This window comes from Pholcus phalangioides, unplaced genomic scaffold (assembly GCF_987345545.1).
Source record: "Pholcus phalangioides strain wild (caught in Gottingen) unplaced genomic scaffold, Ppha-v1.0 ptg000042l_1, whole genome shotgun sequence".
NCBI lineage: Eukaryota > Metazoa > Arthropoda > Arachnida > Araneae > Pholcidae > Pholcus > Pholcus phalangioides.
In genome coordinates this window covers 18,095,256-18,120,472 of record NW_028301628.1, presented here as the reverse complement: position 1 = coordinate 18,120,472, position 25,217 = coordinate 18,095,256, and the positions used below count along the sequence as shown (strand labels likewise).

At 37.1% G+C, this 25,217-nt stretch overlaps 1 protein-coding gene across 1 annotated transcript in view; it reads left to right on the top strand.

The window, feature by feature from the left end:
- Window positions 1-212: 212 nt before the first annotated feature.
- LOC149064569 (neural cell adhesion molecule 1-like) overlaps window positions 213-25,217 on the top strand; it is a 141,582-nt gene continuing 116,577 nt past the window's right edge. Inside the window, exon 1 of the mRNA XM_089254812.1 lies at window positions 213-646. Coding sequence (XP_089110938.1) covers window positions 559-646 — 88 coding nt within the window. The 5' untranslated portion in view covers window positions 213-558. The remainder of the gene's footprint in view (window positions 647-25,217) is intronic.

Genomic DNA, 25,217 nt, shown 5'->3' with positions numbered 1-25,217 from the left:
TTCTCGCTAAGAACGGTTTCGGCAAAAGAAAAAAGTCAGACTATAATTTATCGACGTTCGTTGCGTAAAAGAGGGCAAAACTATCGGTATAAAGGGCGCCGGCGCCCCCCAGCGCTTTCAGTGGCACGAACCCCCGTACCTTGTTGAGGAGAAGAAACGAGAGCCGCAGCAAGGAGCGCCCTCTTACGATCTCTTCAGTCCCGAGTAGGACATCATCCAAACGGCACTTGTGCAAGTTTCTCTCTTCTCTCTCTTGGGCTCGACTCTTTTCCCTTTCAAAAATACAATACTGTTGTGCACACATACGATATACACATCTTTTCTCTCTCCTTGCTCTTAACTCGATATCAAAGCTTCGGGACCGAAACAAATTTTAATTGAACGGCACCAAAAAAAAGTCTATCTTTATGAAGCGGCGACATCCCATGTTCAGGTAACAATAACAGCGCAGTGTGCTGCTGCTGCTGCTGCTGATTCCCAAAGTTCTATGCATTAAAGAAAAGAAAATTAATAAATAAATACACAAGAACACACAAGGAAAACGACGTGCTCAAAAACATGCGGTGCCATCTCGTAATTTTTATTCGCTGGATATGTACTTCAGTGACGCTTACTTTCGTGCTGCTTGGATACCGTTCGGCCAAAGGTACTGTAATTGACCGTCTTTAACAATTTATCAATTTTTTTACATTTTCTCAAACTGTGTCTGTCTATATGTATTCACTTCTATCGATGACTTTTTGCCATAATTGATAAATAATGTCAAATCACTCGAACCGAAGTTGTGGGAGACGTAATCACTGTTTCCCGTCATGTCAGTATCACGTGAGTTTTATAGAAACCTTTGATTTCTAATATTCCATATTTACTCGCGTATAGGACGATTTCGCATACAAGACGAGGTATGATTTTAGACATCAGAATGAAGTATATATACATATAAACAAGATTAATATAATCAAACTCCTTATTTCCTATTCATAGATAATGTAATAGCATAAGATATTTTAGGGCGAGATGACGTAAATGCAGGGAGATTTGATATATAGTGGATTTCTTAATAAATTCTTGGGGTTTATTCAGAATGGTGCAACGAAATACCACGGGTGCTTCAGCATTCACTGCACCCCGGGTCCCTGTGCCTGGCCCATAGCCCGGAATACAACAAGGGCCTCCCAAAAGTATTGGACATCTTCACAAATTCTGAAAAATTACATCTCTCATAAATTCTGAATTTTATTAATTCTTATTAATATTTTTCTCATTAGTTTTCAGTTGTTTTGGTCATCAATTTTAGATTAATTTACTCCCTGATTCTGACTTTTTTCAGGAATATTGAATTTTCAAGGAATTCCGAATTATCACTTTTTAATCAGTCAAAATTATAATTAGTTCAAGGATTATTTCTTAAATTAATTCCCATTTTCAATCGATTTCTTTCTTTATCATTCAATGACTTTTTTTTTCGCTCGGGCATGTAGAATGTAATAGTTTTTTTGAAGTAGTGAAAATTGAATAAAAATCTCATCACATCAACACTAGTAAATACGGTAATTTAAATTCATTTTGTTAACTGAGGTTTAATACGGTTGCACAAATCAATATGAAGGTATCTAACTCCAATTATTTCCTCTCCATAACGGTAGGAACATGATTAAACTTCCCCCTCTATACAGTTTGAAATTAATTTTTCTTCATTCTGCATCTCTACGTCGTCGTATGTATTTTATCCCTAGAGAACCAATCGGACGATTAACCATAGTTCAAGTAAGTCCGACGGCTTTCGTTTGGGCTTAGCTCGGGACCCGTCGATTCCCAAATATTCCGCAGTAATCTCCGTCAGCCGCCGATGATGGAGTGCTTCTCTACTGCGACACATACAGGATGCACTTTGGTTTGACAGCTTTGAAATAATCTTACACGATCGTCCTTTGAAATGAATCCCGAGATGGGACAAGAGGAACATCCCAAATTTTAGAGGTATTCGGGTTGCACCTATTTGATGAATAGGGAGCAAAGTGTCTTTATTTAGTATAACGTATTTAAACTACTAACATAAAGCAACAATACTGAAACTCGAGCTAATCTTCATTTGAAAAATAAGGTTAGACTACTGTACATAGCAATGAAATTGAGTAGATTCCCCCCCCCCCAATTTAAAGTTATTCTTGTTGATATTAGCAACTGTTTTTTTATCTGATAAATTTGTGGAATGCGATGAGTGTTAATTGCGATAAACATTTCTACTGTATATCAGATTTTTCAACGGTTTGGATTGGATTTCGATGATTCTTCTTATCAAATACTTTTTTATGTAGATGAGTGTTGGAAAATGCCAAAGAAAGCTCGAATAATATTATGTCAGTTTCTTCACTCTGATAAAGTATTTATTAACTCTTTAAATGGCACGGCAGAAATCACTCTGTGAAAAGTCATTTCCTTTTTAATAAAAGAAGCCTTCCTGCTCCGATTTTCAGCAGGTTCAAACTAAGGGAGACACAGTTCCATTGAGAAATCAACTTTCAAAATACTTCTTTGATTCTAAGCGTCATGTAAAAAACAAAACATTCCCGTTTTGGAATCCCAAGACATGGGTCTTTCAATAAAAAGTAAAAAAGAAATCGATATTTCCTTCCAAAATGACGTTTTTAACGTAGTCGGATACTTTTTAATGAAATGGGTTTTCTTTCGATATTCAGCAGATGCACAGTAAAGGGTATAAAGAAAAGTGTGTGTGCCATTGGGACATCAACTTCACCAAATATCTGGGCTTATCAATGCTAAAATAGGAGGACTTTAGGGAGGTGAGATAATTCTCCTCAATGCCGCTTAACAGGGTTAAAAAGAACATAGCACTTCATTTAAAAATCAATTAATCTGTGAAATTGGGAAGAAAAAACGGTAATATAAGTGAAAATGATACAATAGATCACACACATGAGGCATAAACAAAGGAGCAAAAATACGTAAAAAATGATAATAATTAATGGGATAAAAAAAAATCCCAGAACAAGACAAACATTAAAATTAACATTTACACACAAAAGCATAGCGTGTTGAAAATGGTGAAAGAAAAAGCCGCCAAGAGATATAGCGCGAATGATAACGATTACTTGCCACCTTTTTCTTTTCTACTAATTTTTAGATTTAATTTGTTGCAAATCAATTCAAAGTAATGAAAACCGTAGCCATACACAAGGAAATTTCTTAGCACTTGTGCAGGATGTCTAAGAATTACTTTTTCGCATCCATCCGCAGTTATTTCTAGCAATTCTATAAATGTTTGCTTTGAATATCCCATAATTCTCTCTGAGGTAAAAAGAAAATGCAGCGATATGATGTGTTTTGATTGTGCGGTGGAAATGCGTATAATAGACATGCAGCGTGTGCAACGATCGATGCGTATCTGCGAGCTTCTCATTACGCACCCAATCGAATTTGATTCACCATGGCGTAGTCATAAAGTCAACCCACGTATTTCTTTTCGCATTATATATATATAAGTAGCATTTTATTTTTATTTTTAAAATTTTATTTTTTCATTTCGAATCAGTTCGACGATATTCTATTTTGTACTGGAAGTGTTGACATGTTATTCGATAATACTACGGTAAATTTGATAAATCGGTTATTATACATACTTACCGATCATCTTGGTAAGTTTGATAAAATTATCACTTCTACCGGAGGTTATGCAAAATACCCTTGGATGGATAATTATGGTGGTTGATTCACATAATTGGTGGATTTAGTAAATATGGGAAAAATTACAAATGAGTCTAATATGTGTGATGAATATAGTCAGACTGCGATATAATGATAACAAATTTTACTATCGTACCCGATACACAATGCATGTATGAATTATCAAGTGTAGTACATCATATAGTACGGTTTATCATGTTTACCAACGACGCGACACTTGGGTACTATGCATAATCATCGGTAAAAGTGATTAATTTACAGAAATTGATCAAACTCACCAAACTTCTTGGTATGTACGCATAATAGCCGTAACCGATTATTATATATAATAAATGGATTTATCACATTTACCGTAACACGCATATCTTTTCGAATCTTCCAGACCAGGATTATGTACTTATCCGCATTAGACTTAATTTAGTTTATTTTAGATATAACTACATTAGCTCAACATATTTATTCTTCCCGATTAACCGATAGAAAAAAAAAAGAAATACCGTAGACTCTCAATGATTCCATTATTCCAACGTGGCTGAATAGAAACTGTTTGAAGCGTGCAGTTGTGAAATTATTACCAGTTATACGCTGCAAAGAAAAATTCAGGCAGGGATTTTTGCATACCAAGTGATTTACTTAAAATGTCTGACAAAAACAAAAGTTGATTATAAAATTAAAGTAAAATAGGAAAACCGATCGGTGAGAGAGAGAGAAAAGGGGAAATTACGTGAAGAAGTTTCACGAATTGAGTTCAGTTTTTTACGAATTGAACTAATTATCAATGCAAAAAAACACAAATTGGAAACTTCGAAGACACGTGAAAAAATTGACAAAAAAATAAAGCACTTCAATCATCGGTATTTCTCATAAAAATGTTACGGGCAGAATTTGTGTCGGAACAGAGACGCGCGCGAAATTTGCTAGTCGACATTTTCTTCCATTGGGGCAGACCGGAAATTGTAACTTTTATGTTTCTTCTCAATTATTATTTTACTGAGCTGTATAATCAGTTATGGGCATCACATCTGTATATATAGGTACAGGAAAAAAAGTATTTTGAACTTCTATCGATGAGGACGAGGCACTGAAGCAAATCAGAGTCCTATAAAGTGCTGAATGTACGAGTAATATCTCATTTCTGAATTTTCATGTTACTACTACTTTACCATACACCAACTCCAGTCATATCCATAAACAGCAATTCACTACCGATCACTTTGATAGGAAATGAAGGCGTCATCTATCGGCACTCGCCTCAGATTCGGTAGAGAAGAAAACTTGTGGACGTCACGGCAACTTTCATGGTGGCATACGAGCAAGCATCTTACCACTGCACAATTTGTCTTTTGCTGGAGCTTACATAAGGTATTCAGGTATTCATTGTGATGTTGATGTTACTGTGAATGTGTGATAAACCCGGTTATTATACATTATCGCCGGTTGTTATGCTTAATTACCGACTATTTTGGTAAGTTTGTTACATTTTGTGAATTCATCACATTTGCTGGTGATTATGAAAAATATTTTATCCCTTCGTATTGGCAAATAAGATAAATCGTCTATAAATTACTTAAATGTACGTAATCCTGCCAAGCATGGCCCGCCGCTCTGACACAACGAAGAGATATAAGCCGGTGATCAAAGACACTTAAATGCACCGGGCGTTTTGCTCAAACTAATGTCCGGAATTGATTAATTCAATTGGTGATGTTTATTATGTTTAAAAACGTTGAGATTATGTTTAAAAACACTGATAAATGTGTGAAGAAAGCTGACAATAAAAAATAAAAATTATAATTCATGCATCTTTATCCTCATAACACTTATTTTCGTTCAATTTCATTTTTACGGCAAAATATGCGCAATGCCGTCATCACGTACGGCAGAAATTTATAAATGGTTGAAATAAATTCATATTTTAACTCATGATTTCTTCCACATTTCATACTCACCAACATTAATCGGTAAATATTCATTATCACCGATAAAAGTGATAAATGTAAGAAAATTTATCGCACTTGATAAAGTTTAATTTTAAATTTAAAAAAATGTATCAAGATTGAAATTTGGGACTATGCTTAGAAAGACGGTATTAATTACCGATTTATCACGTTTACCGTAACATTGACATTGGTGGGTAAAGCACTATTGGTGAAGTTGATATACCTCAGCCAGTAATTTTCGGCTGAAACTTTACGAATGTTTCGGGCACAGTCGAGATTAAAGACAGGTTCAGATCCAATCGCTCCTGCTGGACTTTCGTGCTGTGTCCTCTAACGACAAAAATTCAAATTCATTTTTGTTCCTGTATCACTGCCCAGGCTCGCGCGTGCGTGTGAGTGAGAACAACTTTTTTCTTAAACCGCATTAAATATACCAATTAATTCAGTATTTATGAATATTTAAAGTATATATATAAAAATTCCGTTTCTTAGGACAGTTCATAATCAGAGAGAAAACTATCGTTATAACGGAGTTTTCGTTATAAACGAGTTTCAGTTTTTTGCACTGTGGAAATATTTATAATAAAATATTTAAAAAAAACAGATAAATTTACTTTTCTTTTTCCTTTTATTTTGAACTTGAGCTACTTTTGCTCAAATATTCATCTAGATTTACTTAAATGTTTATGCATACACAATGTTGATTGCATATCAAAATTTTGCACTTTGTGGAATGCATCAGTTTTTACAATTGAATTGAATTGAATATTTATGATTTGAGCCCTAGCTCATTACAATACTACAATGCAACAATCAGAAACGATAACATTAATTCGTATTAGTGACAAAACACAGCTATCTGATACAAAAACATTTTTCTAATGCGAGAAGAGGGAGATAACAAAATTGGGGGAAAATAAATAAATAATAAAAAATAAATAAATAAATAAAAATGTTCAGTTTTTACAATTGGAGTGGTGCTTAAAAGTGCCCATTAACATTTAAGGCAGTGAAAATGATTAAGACCTATTCACCCGATGTCCAGTTTTGGAATATTACAAGAAAGGAGAGAGTGTGTGTGTGTGAGGGGGGGGGGGAGGGGATTTTCGAAGGGAAATAACAACGATGCCAAAATAAGAGGTTGCGTCCCACCTGCCCAACGAACCAACCCACAGTCACAATATGTGACTGTGGGTTGGTTCTTCCACCTCCTATATAGTACATAACAAGAAGATAAGATACAGTATGTAATCTTATTAATCGGTGGGGGGGGGGGGGGCACATGCCCCTTTTATAAACACCTACGTATAGGGTGAAGAGATTTTAATAAAATCCCACTCTTTCCAATACATTTTATGTATAATGCTTAAAGAAAGGGAAAGGAAACATACTCTGCAAGATATACGGAAGACTGGATGTTGTGAAGATATTTATTATTTGAGAAGTTAATTTTTTTAAGGAAGGAAAAAACGCATCTCTGCCTCTACCGGGAGTCGAACCCGGGTCCCTCGATTGCCGGACGAGTGCTCGGACCACTAAGCTACAGAGGAAATAGTGATTTTCCTTCGCTAGAGCGTATATGTGCCGAACGGAACCGTGCAATGGACGGTGAACCGATCAGCTTATAGCTCATGGACGACGAGCCACCAGATGGCTATATCTTGTATTAACAAGTGGAGAGCGACGTTCATGTCATAAACATAATCTTGTATTAACAAGTGGAGAGCGACGTTCATGTCATAAACATAATCTTGTATTAACAAGTGGAGAGCGACATTCATGTCATAAACATACTCTGTTCGAGAATTTCCATTGTCGTTATAGCGAATGTGTTCTGATTTCCATACATAAAAATATTTTATTGTATTGAATATTAAAGAGCTACTGTTAAAGATACAAAAAATGTTTTGTATCTTTAACAATAGCTCTTTGGCAATCACTTGCGAATTAGTCATAATATCGAGATTATCGTTATAAGCCGTACTCATTAAAAGGGACTTTTACTGTATTTATGAATTGATGTGACGCTGCTTATTTATATTAATAATATATATCATTGATAATATATTCCTGATAATTTATATCAATAAAATTGAATGAAAACACATGTAAATTCTAAAGCGCTGCGTATGCATCATCTATAATTATACGCCTAATGCCGTAGCGATGGTTTTTTTCTTTTTCCTTTGCCGATGCTGTTGGTAAAGTGCGTATGAATGAATTTGCTCTGCGATGAAGTATCTACCAGCAAGTTCATATCGGAATTCATCGATGGCACTCGACGCGAAACCTTTTCTTAGGAAATCGAGTTCGGTTTATTGCGAATTTGTCGGAACGAGCTCGGTGATAACATTAATTGTGTTGATTTTCTGGTTATATTTCCTATTCTGTTTCGATTAATTTAGCTTTTGTAGAGCGTTATTTGAAAAAGGGGCACGTGGGGATAGGGAGGGGAACCTTCCGGTGCCTCTTCGTAATGGCGTTCATCAAGGCGCTGATTTTGCCGAAACGCTATACGTAATTACTTCCGTCAGTAAACTTGTTCCACGTACTTGAGTTTCGCAGTCATAATATTACTTGACGTAGGCGAACAACGTTCTTCAAACAAACGTCACGCCAACGCTTCCGCAAAATTAGCCGCTACTCGTTATAATACGGGAAGGAACTCGCTTCTCGAAATTCGTTTTCTCTCTCTCTCTCTCTTGACGGTATTCCGTGACAAGGGTCATGTCATATTAAGGCACTAACGAAAATATAAACAAAATCCTAGATTTGGCCGAGCTTACACGGAGATATATACTATCCACCCGCTATTAGTGAAAAGCTTCTTCTTCTCACACCGAAAAAAAGTTTATTTGTCACCTATAGGTGCACCGAGTATACAATCTTAGAAACCTAATTTTGAGCAGAGTGAACGGCTGCTGAGGATCAAAAAGCGTTGCTGACAACTCAAAACGGAATGTACGGTTCCTTTCTTTGAAACTGAGCGCAACTCTGGTCTATCGTCATGAGCAATTTACTAACGAATGAGTTATGCCGGAAGTGTGCATGTATTGCCTAACAGTTTTGAGTGCGTATCTAGTGTTGCGCGTGAATTGTTTTTAGTCATCTATTCTTCAAACCATGAAAAAAGGAGCGTGATTGAATTATTTGTCGCGTCGCAGGCCTTATGCTCTCTGTCGCGAGATTTTTCAAGGAGGAGATCGGCTCGTACTCGCTCCTCAAAGTTTAGAACCACGAAAAACCAACTTCTGCAGACCAACAACTGTGTTAAAAATACGGCAATAATAAATTTTTGTTCTGTTTGGTTCAAAGGCTACACGAACGTGTATTACGATTAGTAAACGGAGCATTAACGTTTTGCGGTCCTATGCCTAGTAGGAATCGACATCAGGAAAAACCGACACTTCATTGTTATATCAACCACTTGCGATCGCAGGAAGTTCCCCGTGAATTTGGTTTCTTAGCAGAAATCCTGAGCTATGCAAAAAAATGCAATAGCATCCAGGGGCCATTCTCTTTGCGGGCGGACGCAATATTGTAGGAAGGAAGACGTCCTATCTTTCACGGTAATATAAGAGCGCCCTCTGACGATGTATACGGAGCTCAGGCAGACGTCGACGTGTACGTGGGTGAGACCAGACGTGGCCTCCCACACTGACGCTTTTGTTGTATTATTCTATTTTTTATTTAATCAGGATCAACATAATAAACTACCTTAGTATCCCTTTTAATCGTATTAATGTGAGCATTCCCCACAATATAAATTACGAACTGTCCAACGAAGTACCTGAAAACCTTTGGACAGCAAAGGGTTAATGTTTCCGATGATGATTTCACTCTTAGTAATTCATACGAATGTTTCAGCAACTGGCTGAAAGCTATAACGAAAGAATTCTGTTGCTTCCGTAGCGTTGTCGCTCATCATGCATCTGTACGGACGTGGGATCAATTCCTCATAGATGCAGTTGAGTTTTATTTCCTGAATTCATCTTCGCATTAGCCAGTTGCTAAAACCTCAGAATCAACGTTTTAATACTCATTTTTATTTTAATGATAATTTTAATCAAACTTGCTCACATAAAATAACTTAAATAGTGTAGTGGAATAAGACATTTCTGATGTTCTATAACGGGAGCGAATCAGAATCAGGAAAGTACATAAACACCAGTTCCTTCTATGTACTTGGTGTCCTGGGTCGAAAGAACCTGCGATGCTTTTATCAGAATCGGAGCAAGCTAATATCTCTCTGACTCGGCGCATGACCTTGCAGCTGTGCCACCTGAGACATCTCTGTTCACTTGAAAATACACCGAATGATACATGAAGTATAAATATGAACACAGAGAGAGGGAGCGAGAGGGTACACGCATTCTTATCTCTACATACGCGGAGAGAAACACTGATATTTATCCGGACGAAATAAATAATACAAAGCTTCGAATATCATCCAGGAAACCGTTCTGTCCTTCGGGCGACCGTAAATACTAGAAAAAGAGCCTCGGTTAAATTTATACAGTAGAAACTCTCGTATCCATAATAAAGGGGACCGAACCCATTTTGAACAGGAATAAACGTCACCGTATGCAGTGAAATGGTTTTACTTTACCGGTAGTATTAGAGGGGGTGGGGCAGACCCCTCACAGGTATGTCAGTGTCACCGTCGTCATTATCCTCCATCAATATGGTTTTTAATTTATGGCATAATAATTACGGGAATATTTCACATATCTCAAAGTACTTATGTGACATATTGGAAAAGCATTCTAATACCTCGCGCGAGCTACCATATTCTTAGACTGTACGTTTTTATGAAGAATTTAATACATCTAGGTATTTTACGAAGATTCATACATCTGGCTGTGATGCGAACATGAATTATTGAGGTAAGAAAATTGTACTATCCCTACGGGAGGAATCGAAACCATGTTCTTTCGCATACCGGGTGAGCGCCACCACACTGTGGAAGAAACGGATTTCTTTCCTTGGAACTTTTTAGCCAGTTGTTAAAACATTCGTACAGAATTCTTGCCTTATGGCTCATATGCGCTAAACGCATAGCTAGAAAACGTGGGTACGAGATTCCCCGTATTTAGTTTTCTTTAATGAATCCATCTTCGCATCAGCCAGCTGTTATAACCTTTGTATGGATAAATCGCCATGGTAGGAGGAAGTTCATTGCTGCGGTAACGTAGTGGTTTAGTGCCTCGCCCGACATGCGAGAGATCGTGGGCTCAATTCCCCGAGCAGGTAGTTGAAATTTCTCTCCCGAAATCCTCTTAGCATCAGATAGCTGTTAGAACTTTCGATATGAATAGCGGACAGCGATATCATCTTTTCAGGATGTGCGTTCCTTTAATTATGAGCATGTGAATACTTCATTTTCAAAGATGTTGGAAGTTCTGATGTGTTACGAAAACGAAGAAATTCGAACAAAAAATGACATTGGACCGAGAACATCGCAATTTATTTCAAATAGTCAACAGTTTTTATCTTCAGATTTGGTCAAAAGTCTGATGAAGAGAGCAAAACCACTCTCGAACGCCAAGAAAATGAAAATAAATAAATAAAATAAATGCGTGGATCTAATCTAATATGGTGTCAATAATTTTTATGTGGAAAGGGGTTTTTTTTCCCTATGCATTCGCAAGTTATTAATGAAGCGCTAAAAGCACATTTAGCCGCGAATTCACTAAAGTAAGTAATCTTAACGTGAAAATCGCATCTTTCTAATGTGACCATAATTCCCACCGGTGCGATTATTCGCACCACTAATACGACTACCGCAGAAACCACTTAATTTGAAGCTCTTTGTTATTATTCGCGCGCACAGAAAAGACATTCATTTAGCTATAAAAAGAAATGATCCCATAAATTCAAACGAATTAAGTCTTTTGTGAAGTGCCGAGAGCTTAAATTACGTCTCAAGAAACAGAATAACAGCCATTGACATCACCGCGGTTGCATTATTCGCGATGACGTTTAAAAGCGTCTTCTTTTCTTAAGAAAAAAAGGGATGCAATTTCATTTTTTTAATATCTATCTATCTATATATATATATATATGTATGTATGTATATGTTCATCCCAGGCGAATGTGTAATGTTTAGTCGGCGAAACAATTCCCCGAAGGAAAATATTTGAAATATTTTATTCATTTCTTCCTCCGCGATAAAGACATTCCGAGCAACAGCTATTATTATTTATTAGTATTATTACGCTATAAGTGTATATATATCACATATAAGTAAGTATATTGGCTTTTACTTAAGAGAGTGAAGGATATTATTTTTATAATTATGAAAGCACTGTGTGTGTATATTCAAACGTTGAATGAAAAAAAAAATCATTAGCTATAGATCCATCATGTGATTCGACCGGCACATGTATGGTATATGTATGTAACTGTCTGGTGCATAAATATTTACACGCAAATTCAGGAGATGACACTAGTTATTATCCACACACCGTAAACTGCGGTAACTTTAAGACAAGCATTGCTCAATTTTAAATACATTATCCTTACTGTAATTATTAACAACATGATTTCTGGGGAGGGGGGCGGGGGATATAGCTACAACCCTCAACTTGCTTACCATGCTCGACTATTTAAAATCTATCTATCTATTCTATAATATAAAATCACAAACAAACTCGAAAAGGGCCTGTTGCTAAGCAACCGAGTGACGGAAGTCTGTTACGGAAGTGGGTTCGATTCATATATCGATATTCACATTCATATATCGATATGATATCATATATCGATATTGGGTCGATATTCACATATCGGGACCCATTTGACCCATCGGGACCATGTTATGTGCATGTACCAAGAGGCTCCTACATCCTACAGCAGAGCCCTTAGGCTGGAATTTAGATTTCGAGCCCCCAAACCAGCTTTTCAGGGGCCCCTCTGTGATTAATTTATAGTGTGAAAAATCAAAAAGTGATAAGAATCGTTGTGGCCCCTGTCAGCCCTTCCTTTGTGGAGGGGGGGGGAGGTCCATGCCGAGAGGTATATATATGTATAATATACACACACAACAGCAGTGCTCCCAACACAGGGTCGGGGTACCCGGGGAAGATTTCACGTATAAGTAAAAAGTTTTCATTTCCAGGGGCCCTTGATGGATCTCATTGTTTTCTTGCTGCTTTAACGTTGAAAAATTTCGATAGCGGAAGCAAAAGATATATCCAGTCTGGGGCCCCACCAAAAGTAAGCGAATTGGTGTCCCGGGTAATTGGTTGGGGGGTCCTGGATTTTATTCGTTGGTAAAACGAATACAAATGAAAATTTTTCATGGCACTCGCTCCGGGGGATGACCGACAAGCTTCCAAGTCGGGGGCCCCATGTTTACAGGTTTCATTTTGGGTGCCCTGGATTTTATTTGTTGGTAAAACGAATACAAATGAAAATTTTTCATAGCACTCGCACCGGGGGATGACCGACAAGCTTCCAAGTCGGGGGCCCCCATGTTTACAGGTTTCATTTTGGGGGCCCTGGATGAATCTCATTCTTTTCTGTTGTAGAATTTGCAACAGCCGAAGCCCGAGATAAAGCCAGTCTGGGGCCCCACCAAAAGTATGCGAATTGGTGTCCCGGGTAATTTTTTGGGGGCCCTGGATTTTATTCGTTCGTAAAACGAATACAAATGAAAATTTTTCATGGCACTCGCACCGGGGGATGACCGACAAGCTTCCAAGTCGGGGGCCCCATGTTTACAGGTTTCATTTTGGGGCCCTGGATTTTATTCGTTGGTAAAACGAATACAAATGAAAATTTTTCATGGCACTCGCACCGGGGGATGACCGACAAGCTTCCAAGTCGGGGGGCCCCATGTTTACAGGTTTGATTTTGGGGGCCCTGGATGAATCTCATTCTTTTCTGTTGTAGAATTTGCCACAGCCGAAACCCGAGATATAGCCAGTCTGGGGCCCCACTAAAAATCTGCGTATTGTGTCCCCGCTACTGGATGTGGGGCCCTGGATTTTATTCGTTGTAAAATTGATAAAAATGAAAAATTCTCACAGGGGGGTGTCCGACAAGATTGCAGGTCAGGGCTTCATGGAAATGTTGGCAGGTTGTAATTCGGTGCCCCTGAATGTATCTCATTGATTTTTGTGGTTTAACATTGTAAAATTTGCAACACATCGGTAGCCCAAGATATATCCAGTGTGGGGCCCCACTGAAATTCAGCGAATTGAATCTGGGGACCCCCATGGGGAAGTTTTCTGGGGATACTTGATGAATCTCATTTGTTTTTTGTTGCTTTATTATTATTTTCATTAAAATTCGCTTCTTCAGTAGGCTGGTGCTTTCACACGTCCCTTTCCCCTTTTCCATAGCACGCTGATGAAGTGGGACGAAATAAACAAGATATGTCCGGGAGAGAGGGGGGGGCAGAGCCCCCTAGTATATATATAAAATTGATTTTCTGTGTGTGTGTGTTCTCTATACAAATCTACAATTTTAGATCGATCGTCGCCAAATTTTGCATATATACCAAATGGGACCCGACTTGAACGATAGGCTACTTTAAAATTTCGCCAGACCAGGGCAAATGCCCTAAACGGGCAAAAAACTGTCCGGCAACAATGGTTTTTGGGCCTCAACAATCACTTTCCGAACGTTTACTTTGGTTACCGTGGTTCCGTAGCAATGCGTTTCAGACGTGTATATGCCTTTACAACGGTTTGTCACTTCTTTAATCCTGTTAGTATATGTATAATAGTTTATGCCTTTATAATGGTTTGCCACATTTTCAATATACTCTCAGATAGTCAATAGACGTCATAATCATCATCAGCATCGCTTTGAGAGTCAGGAAAAGGGTCATCCTCATAGAAATCAGTGCTAAAATTGTCGATTTTACTGTAGAAATGCGGAAATTAGTGGGATTTTCCGCCCCATCAATAATTTTAAAAATTGTATTGAATTCTCGATTTTTAAAATATTCAGTTCGCTTAGAGATATACGAAGCCCAGGAGATTAAATACGAAGTAATTAGCCAAACCTATACTTTTGAGTTGGGATATTCGAGCAATATCATTGATTTCATTTATATCTTCTCAAGTATGAAAATTAATGTCTCCATATTGTCTCTTTTGATATTTATTTGCATAAATTCATGTGGGTTAGGATATTTTAAAATTAGTTATGAGCCCGTGAAAAGTGCATCGAAAAAATTCCACAGCTTTAACTAAGGATTTTTGGAAGCTGGAACAGACAGATGGATAACTTGAAGTTTGGGGTGGGGGGGATCGAAATACCTAGCGCCCCTTAAAAAAAAAATTATATTCATTTCTACGTTTCTGTGTAAATCTAGATTTGTTTATTTCATGAATCGCGCAGGAAGTCGCCATATTGGTTAACTTGGACACGGCTTGCATGTCCCTCAAAGAAAGAGGGAGATATCACGTGATCCAAAAAGCCTCATTCAAGAAAACCCGGGCAGCGCCGGGTATTATAGCTAGTTATTTATAAAATGAATAGGGAGATACATAATGCTGCTGTCCTAAAATGATCCCGTAGTGCTGGGTAACTTCAGTACAAGTCTTTTTTTCTACTCAGAAAGTCACATTAGTGCTTTTCTCCAATTTTTACCCCCAAATAATAGCGTGTAGAAATTCTACAGGAGAAGTTTTACAATGAAAAAATTGTAATTTCTTTAGTTTGTTCCTTAATTATTATTATTTTTAAGTTTTTCCCCTATGAAATTTTTATTTTGTTCTTTCAAAGTTTAAGGAGAGAGAGGGAACTAGAAATTTAATTTTTATACACACAGCTTTCAACAATTAAGTAAAAAAAATGATATGAACCTGAAATAAAAAATAAATAATAATTAATAGCAAGTCAAGCTTTAAGCTACTTCTTCTTGAGATACAGGTGATGGAAAGTGGTGAAAGATTGAAAACTCTTCCATTATTTACAATGTTTTGCCCAAGTACAAAAATAGATGAAAATTGCATAAATATTAAGATTAAATTAAACCTATTTCTTCATGTCGACAGCGAACCAATCATCTTTAGTTTTTTTGGGTATAGGAATTCAAATCAAATTCGTATCAAAGTAGTTTCGTCTCTTCGTTTGTCCACTTCTAATATCTTCCCGCCTTCTGCGTACAATTAAGTTCGAATTATCAAACATTGTATTTATTTCGTCAGGGTAGAACCTTCCATCGTATTTTAGCAAAATTTGGACGGTGTGTCTCAATGTTATTCTGTCAAATACAACATGTTTACATTTTATTACGTAAAAAAATCTACCTAATCATCATACAGAAATAATTCGAACAGTAAACTAATAATTAAAACATTATGAATTGAATAATTACGTACTTTTTTCGTTTTCACTTGACGTACGATTTTGACTAATCAAAGTTTTAAGAGGTTTCACAAAGTTATGATAATCGCTGAATAGAAGAAACAAGTCGCGAGCAATCCGAAGCATTACTCAAAATAGATTTGAGCACCTCGGCTCATTCTGATAAATGTTGTGAAGAATTCTAGGTCAACAAAGTGACAATAGCATGAAAACTCAGCCCACCAAATAATTCCAAATTTGAAAATAACGTTTGTCCTAAAGTTACCCTAGTTTATGGTAAGCGTTTGATCAGCTTCGTGATATTTTTAGTTGCATATTACGAAGTCGGAATATGTCTAGATCAGCGGTTCCGTCGATTACGATCGACCGTCGCAGATCTTATTGGCTAATCACTGGAATACTTCTGACTTTTTCCCTTATAAATCTTCAAAATAAAAACTTATGAAAGCATAAAGTTATCGTAAGTTATTTGCAGTTACATTTAAAAGATGGGTCATATTCTTATAAGAAAGAAAATGGAAAGTGGTTTTGTTAATTTAAAAATGATACGCTGATTACAGCCCGTATTTTTCGAGAAAAAAAAAAAATATTTCGCACTATATTTTCATGAACGCGAAACCCCCCCCCCCCGTTATCTAGTGAGCGAAATATATAGTACTTCTCATATGTTGGTGAGAACCCCATGGTATAAATATACTAAGAATAGTGAATCGCATCATAAGCCATTACCGAATAATATTAGAAACTAGCTGTTACCCGCGGCATCTCTCGTGTGGATTTGTTAACCCGAAAATTACTTGGTGATGTTTCCCCCATATACATGGATGAAGATACGGGGAGGGGGGAATCATGGGTGGCATTGCCCCGCCCCCAGAATTAATGACGGAGACGATATATGATTATATATGAATTGGCATCATCATTATGTCCCCCAGCTTCCATTATCGTGCCCCCCAGATTTTCGTGTCTATTCCCGCGTATGCCCACACCCTCGGCGGTTGAATTTTCAGAAATCCCGTCTTAGTGGGTATCTACATTATAAAATGAATTACTGAAAATTTTATATTTATAGCTTCAAGTGATTTCGGCTATGATTGCCCATATAACCTTTTAACCCCCCCCCCCCCCGCTATTATGACTCCGGCCCCCTTAGAGAGAGAGGTTGATTTGTGAAGAAATCTCTCCGCTGAGTCTCTGCATTAAAAATAAAACTACTGATAAAATTTTATATTTATAGTTTCAACGGTTTCACCTCGGCGTGATTTCTCCATGCAATCTTTGAACCCCTTATGACCCCTTAGGGCTCGAATTTCGAAAAATCCTTTCTTACTGAGTCTTTCCATCATTAAATAAAACTATTGACCAAATTTCATAATTATAGTTTTACCAGTTTCCACTCCACGATGATGAATCAGTGAATCAGTCAATGAGTCAGGACATGTAATTTTATATACAGGGTGTCCTGTATGTGCTAGCATGATCTTTACCTCATCAACCGCCCGTCGTAGAGGTATGATTCCAATTTAAAAATGCTCAAGAGGTATTCAAAAATTACCCTATACCAGTTTTAGAGGGAAATACAGCATGCAAGAAAATAGAAAAAATCTAAATTTTTAAACGGTTCCCCTGTAGTCTAACTTCCAATTAGAAAGTTGTTGACCTGTCTCTATCGAGGGCAACAAAAATAAATTCCATGTTTCTAACTGCATTATTGACAGAGATATTCGAATTCGGAAAACAGAGGGAGTTTGAGAAAGAACTGCGTGAAATGCGAAGAAAAAACTTCTAAAAATTTGAACTAAAGAACCGTTTAAAAATTTGCATTTTTTTTATTTTGTTGCACACTGTATTTTCCCCCTAAAACTGGTATAGGGTAATTTTTGAATGTCTCTTGGGCATTTTTAAATTGGAATCATACCTCTACGACGGACGGTTGATGAGATAAATGCCGTAATGGGACACCTAGTTCACTTAGAGGACACCCTGTATACAGATTAAATTTGTTTATGTCAATTGCATATAAAACAAAACCATATTTATTGTACCACCAAAGGTAAAATTAAAAAATAAAATGTTTATTGTTAGTGGATATCAGGGCTAGAAAAATCTATTCTCGAGACATGACGGGGGGGGGGGGGGTCTCTCTCTCGAAACAGCATGTAATGTTTTTTTTTTCCTTGGATCACATGCCGACACGGGCATAAAAGAAAAAAACACTGAAGTTAGGTTTTTTTTAATGTCTTCATCGACGACGAAGATAGAAGTGTTCCCACACACGAAAATCCTCACATCCAGCGAATCGAAATCCTTATGGTATTCACGGAAGAAGAGAAAAGATATCTAAGTTCAGATTTAGAGATAGAGAGTTTAGATATGTTAGTTTGCAAAAACATATTTTTCCGAACAAATTATATTTTATCCGTTCATGTCCGAAACGGAAAAAAATTCTGCGATTGATGCCAAAAGTGTAGAAAATATTTATCTCCTCACAGAAAAATTTCGGAAAAATATTTATCACAAAATATGGGAACCCTGAGGCCAAATATCAAATAACAGCTAAACTATCCTTCTTTTTTTTTTGGCAATTAGTCGTGGATTTCAACCCATATGCAGCATGAAAACGAACAAAATCTGTTATGATGCCATACATTATTTATTTTTATGCTGCACACTGGTGTAAGTTTTATGCGCTAAAAATACCTGTTACTGCATTTTTACATTTGTGGCAAAATCATACATTGTGTAATCGAAAACATGTTAGTCGGTATTTTCGCGCATACCGGTATGCAGCGTAAAAATTACCGATATGCAGAAATCAGGTATTACACCGGTATGCAGCATAAGCTAATAATAATGTCTACCTCGACCCGGCTCAAAGCCATTCGACAAAAATCGGTCGAACGCCCCGACAGTACCAGAGAAACAGGAGGCTCAGACATTCCTCCCCTCCCAGGGTGAGGTGATGGGCTGAAATTGGTTCTCTCAACAAATATGAGCCCATCTCCTCGTTAAAAAGGATCGCCACAGAGAGCAACAGGCGTACAACGGTATACTATTCAATCATCACACTTTATGCGCAGTTAGATAAATTGATGGCAGATGGCGGCACTGTACATAACAAATATTACACCGAAAACAAACGCACTCCCATACATTACACCAACGCACCAATCCGTTAGAAGTTCCGCAGACGAATATGGACGAGGTGTATTTCTAGTTTAGTAGTAGTAGCGTAAAAGTGAAAAAATAGTTTCATGCAATATATTGTGAATTTATGCTGCACTTTGGTTTGAAACGCACAATTATTTTATTCCAAGAGTTATAAAAGATAGTCTTGTTTTTCTTCAATAGGTGGCAGTAGCTTAACATTGTTACTCGTAAAAGAATAATAACATATATAATAACTCAGCAAAATTTTTTTTTCATCAGTCCGCAAATTATTTCTCTCATTTATGTCGGTTTAAGAAAATTGCCACTTAATTTCAACGGTATGCAGTGAGAAGAAACTTGAAGAGCACTCAAGTATATATATAAACTAGGCCCAGGCTTTTAGCAGCGGTAGGTAATTTTATCTATTGCCTTACAATTCGACAACCAACCAACCAATGACCGATCACAGCCCCGGTGGATTATCCTGCGATGATTTACACCGGTTGTAAATCATGGCAAAGATGGACCATGTACAATTCGACACTCTCTATATAATGCCTTCCGAAAAAAAAATCAAGATGCTCCGTTTTATGTCAGGGAATTTGCGTTGTGTCCGGTTTATCGGCGCATGATCTGGCCAACTATCCTAGGCCCGCGCCTGCCCAAGTCCGATCCCGTAAATATATTATCCCGTAATTCTATAAGCGAGGAGAACTGTAACTTCGTGACTACTTTACCGCAGTTTTAATTAACGGTTTGACAAAATTTTATTTTTAATTGATGATCACATTCCTTTTGAATTTTCGTATTTCTTTCAAAATTCCGATTTCAAAAAACATTATGATACTTTCCATATTTTTACATCAACACAGCAATTTAATTATTTAGAGTGGATTTTTTAATTGAGTATAATAGTTAATTAAGGATAAAATATAGTCTGCCTTGATTTTAATGTTATCTATGAACAGGTCAAATCTTGCCTCTACTTCAGCGCCTCCCGCCACAGTGCGTGAACTAAAGAAGGCGGGGTCATGTCTCCAGTGGTGTAGATGGTAGCAGGCTGGCCCAGAATGGAAAATGGGCCCTGGGTTCGTGTCCCGGAGGAGACTTATCAAAGTTGAACAGTTTTTACCTTTAATATAATTTCCGATTCAGCGGCTCTCAAAAAATTACACCAACAAGGAATCAACTCTATCTAGACTTTAAAAAAAAGTATTTTACTTATATAGCTGTATTTTGTACTGAAATATGAGGACAAAACATGCTGTTTGAAGTGATAAAAAAAACGAAAATATAAATTGGGGTTTTTTGATCATGTATTCGCCTTGTACATTCCAGTATATTTCAAATATACTCGGGGCCATAAGAGGATTAAATTACATGTTCGATCGGGCATGTAAATATTTGGAGATTACTCTAGCCCTGCTGGATATATCATTATTGTTTAATGTTTAACGCAAAATGCTTGACCGTTTTGCTTATTGTTGTCCACACAATGCCATGACACATTAAAATCTATGTATACAATTTTAATTACATAACTCTAATATTTTAATTATACCCTGATTAATGCTACAAGGGGCCCAGGTGTCTTCCACAAAGCTTTCGTACGAGCTTCGTTGTATTCAAAACTGCCTAAAATTGAAAGAAAAAAAAAATCAAAGAAACATATTAGAATCTGAATCGAAACTTCAGTCATCGCTTCGCATCTATAATGAAGTAAAAATCGTTTTGAATTGTCATTTTGATGTTTCAATAATCATTTAGGTTGGTACTACAAACTCTAGGAGGTACCTCCACTCAGAAGGTTGGAGTTAGCGGGGAAGCTGTCCGTATTTTAGATCGAGATTTAAGCACCCCTCTCCAAATGTATCAATCAAGAAAAGTCGGAACACGACAAGGGAATGATGAAACAAAAATCGCTAAGGCAACAGTGATGCGAGTATTAGATCCGAAAAAGCTTGGAAGTGGGTCGATTACTTACTGTGAAAAGAAAAAGAAGATTTTTTTTTTTTATCGCGAACCCAAGAGAAGCGCTCGATACATGAATAACGTGGCTTTCACGTCGTCCGCATCCATCCGAAGCAACCAACCAACGACTTCTTATTTTTGGATAAAACTTTCTCCAACAAACGTGAATCCCTCGGTGAGTTTGCGCTCGGGTACGAATAAATTTATCTAAACTCTTTTACGGGATAAGCTAAAAAAAATACGTAAATGTTGTATGTTGATGTACACGTTTTGCGTGAAGGCAGTTTCATTCTTTTCTTTCACGAACTTCGTTCACCACAAGGACTTTATTCGTCTAAAATGTCTATATATTAAGACTTTTTTCCCGGTGCCGCCAGACGGATTTCTACCGCTATCGGGATGATATCGGATAAAATCGTGAAATGTTTTTCCGGCTGTTCATCTAAATTCATGGGATGTTAAATGCGCTTATAGCTGCGAACATTCGATTGTGCACGGTTGATGACTGCCATTATTTTCACGTTCGTGCCCAATTCACATCATCGATGCAGAAAACTGCGGAGCTAGCTTCCTAAATTATAACGCGAGACTGGAGAAATAGATGAATACGACAAACTCTTTTTTCTGTCTTCGACCCTTTCGTGCATCAGTTCAGCTTGTGCGTGGGCGACACTAGACACATTTCACAATGCGTCCTCTCTTAAACCATTTCCACCTACACATATTAGCCCAACAACTAGTGGCGGCTCGCGGATGGAAATTTTGTGAAGACATTTTGTTAAAACAAAAAAAAAGAAAGGTTCTTAGATAGAGGTAGTCAATTTTCAAAAATATCAATTTTGTAAACTATTGTGTTAATATGTTTTTATTTTAACTAATTAAAAAGATGATTTGCAATAAGATTATTGTTATATTACGTCTATATTGAAAGGAAATTTGTTGCTCGATAAAACTTTACTCCCAAACTAAACTTTTCAAAATAAGTCAATTTTTTTGTCACGTTGAATGTTAAAATTTTTTTGCATTTCCCTGAAATACTAATTCAATGCAGGAAACGTACTAATTTTATAATCAGGTTTATGCTACGGGCATAATAGGAAAAATATTAGCTTTCGACATTAATTATACGTAAAATTAAAACATTGTAAAAATATTATGCGCAGAAGTTGTCGCAAGTGTACGTATAGCACGATTTATTTGTTCTAATCGCAAACATCATATTTCATCTTTTGCCTAGAAACCATCAGATATTCTACGGAATTCCAGGTTTTTCACACATATGTTTGCCAATAGATCATATCTATTGATGGAGGTGTAGGGGTCCCAGATTTCAGTGGCGTAGGAAAGAACAGGGGATATATAAGTTTGGTAGCAGAGAAGTCTGATGTCTCGAGTGGAGTGTTAAAGGTTGCGGCGGAGAAAAGAAAGTTTGTTAAGACACTTCTAGTAAACGTAGTCAACATGTTTGTTCCAACGTAGCTCGGCTGAGGTTATGACACCGAGGTATTTGATTTGAGAAACTTGGGATTACGTTAAATTATTGATGGAGTACTTTTATGTGAACGGTTTTGAGATATTGATTGGCATTTGCCATAAATAACACCAGTCCGTGATGGAAGCCATGTTATGTTGGAGAAGTTCTTGATCAGATTTATGGTGAATGATACGGTAAATTACACAATCATCAGCAAATAATCTGGTGGTGCAGTTGAGGAATTCTGGAAGGTCATTGATGTAAATTAAGAAAAGTAACGAGGAGATTACAGATCCTTGAGAGGTCCCAGAATTTACGGGGGTGGATGGGGAGTTATGATCATTAAAATGGAAAACTGTTCACGATGTTACGAAGCATCCACCCAATTAAGTAATTGTACGTTTAGGCCAAGGCATGAGAATTTAAAGAAAAGTTTATTATGGGAAATTTTATCAAAGGCTTTAGAGAAATTTTGGATAACGATATCAGTTTGTAGGTTATTGTCAATGGCTCCCGAGAGGTCGTGGATGAAGAGGGCCAAATGAGAGGTAGTGGAGAGAGATTGTCTAAAGCCGTCTTGTGGTTGGGAAAAAATGTTGATGTGAAATGTTAGTCCAAGTGGATGCGGATTTCTTTTGCTACAATATGTTCGAAGATTTTACAGCAGAAGGAGGTGATTGCTATTGGCCTGAAGTTAAGGGGATTGGAAAGTGGACCCGATTTGTGGATAGGAATAATTTTATTGATTTTCTAGTCGTTCGGGAATAGCAATATCTAGTGAAATAATGAACCGGATTAAAAGATAGTCGGCAACTTCATCAGCACAGAATTTAAGAATAGAATTTGGGATGTCGTCGGGGGCCAACAAATTGAGGTTTCAGTTTTTTCAATAATTTTAGAATACCCTGTTTGGTGAAAGATATTAGGGGTGAGTTGTGGATAGAATAATAAAAAAAAGAGTATTGGGGAGGGGTCTATATTGAGAAAACCGAGCAGAACGCTAAATTGAATTCGACAGCCATTTCTGAAGAAGAAGATGTATATTTATTTGAACTTCTGAGTGAAGTGGGATCAACAGATTTAGGTCTGAATGATAGTTTAGATAGAATTTTGTTGGATTAGTTTTTAAGTAATGAGGTAGAGAAGGAGAGAGGTATCTGGTCTTTTTCACGAAAATGAGGTTTCTGAGGTCTCGGGTGGAGGCTGAAATTACGAATTTGAGTGAATTGGATATGTTGGTTTTATATTTGAAAGCGATACGGTGGATTTTCCTCTTTAGATAAATAATGTCTGGTGATCCACGGATTAAAAAAAAATACTTAAAAGAAACTTTTTTAATTAGAACTGTAGTTAAGCATGTGTCTATAATACATTTAAAAGAGGTTCAGAGGGTGTGGATATTGTTAGAAGAGGATATGGATAGGAAATCATTGAAGTGAGAGCGAAGAATATTTTGCATAAGTGGATAACTTGCCTTGTTGAAATTACGTTAGGGGCGAGTTTGTAGGATGGGATAGAGTGGAGGAGGGAAAAGTTAATGACTGGGATTTTATGGTTGGAGCAACCCTCAAAGATGGAAGTAGAAAGGATTGAAATTCGATTGGAGGTAGCGATTCTAAGGTAGAGCTGGAGTAAAAGGTGGTTCTTGTGGGTTCTAAAATGGATTGGACCAAGTTAAATTTAAGGAAGATATCTAAAACTTTGTTATTAATTCTGTGATTGCCGGACAGGGATTCCATATTTCTCCAGTCAATGCCAGGAAGATTCCAGTTTCCGGAGATGATAATATAATATGTATTGGAAAACTTTTCAAGAATAATTTCCCGTTGTTCAAAAAGGTGAAAGTCTGGAGAGGGAGGGAAATAAATTGAAAAAATGGCAAGTGGGAAACATTTAGGTTGAAGCCATTCGGCTCCAACAATTTCGTGGTCGGAATCTAATAGAATTTCAGTTAAAGGGATAGAATTTTTGAAAATAATTGCGACCCCCCCCCCCCCCCGAGAGTTTGTCTGTTCGAAAAGCATTGTATTCAGGTGGTAAGATTTCAGAATTAGAAATTATTTATTATTATTTAGCCATGATTCTGTAACTCCCAGAAAATAAGGATTATGGATGAATAGGAATGATTCAAGAAAATCTGTTTTATTTTTCAGGCTGCGAGTGTTAATAGTTCCCAATTGAAAGGTATTTTTTTAATTTGAAGGTTGTGTAGACGGAGGAGTTGCTCGGGGGGGGGGGTATCCTAAAGGGGGCACCGAAGGGATATGGTGGAGAGGGAGGGCAAGGAAGGGTTCGAAGGAGCGTGAGTGGGGAAAATGGGGCGAATGTCATTAATATTGGGATCCCAGACATATTTAGTGTTATTGATGAGTGAAAAATTGTGAATAAGTTTTACGTGAACGAAATCGAACGAAATTCGTTACTTCGTCACGAAATTTTTGACTGGCCCTCCAGATTTGACCACGAGGTTTGCGTGTATCGAAGGAGAAATCTTCCGAGATAGATATGCTGCTGTTTTTGAGTTTGGAGGCATTTTTTAGAATCTCGCTTTTGAGTTTAAATTTATTCAACTTTATTATGGAAAGTCTGCATCCGTGGGTCCTTTTAGAACCTATTCGGTAACAGCTGTCAATCTCGCTAGGTAAAATATTTAT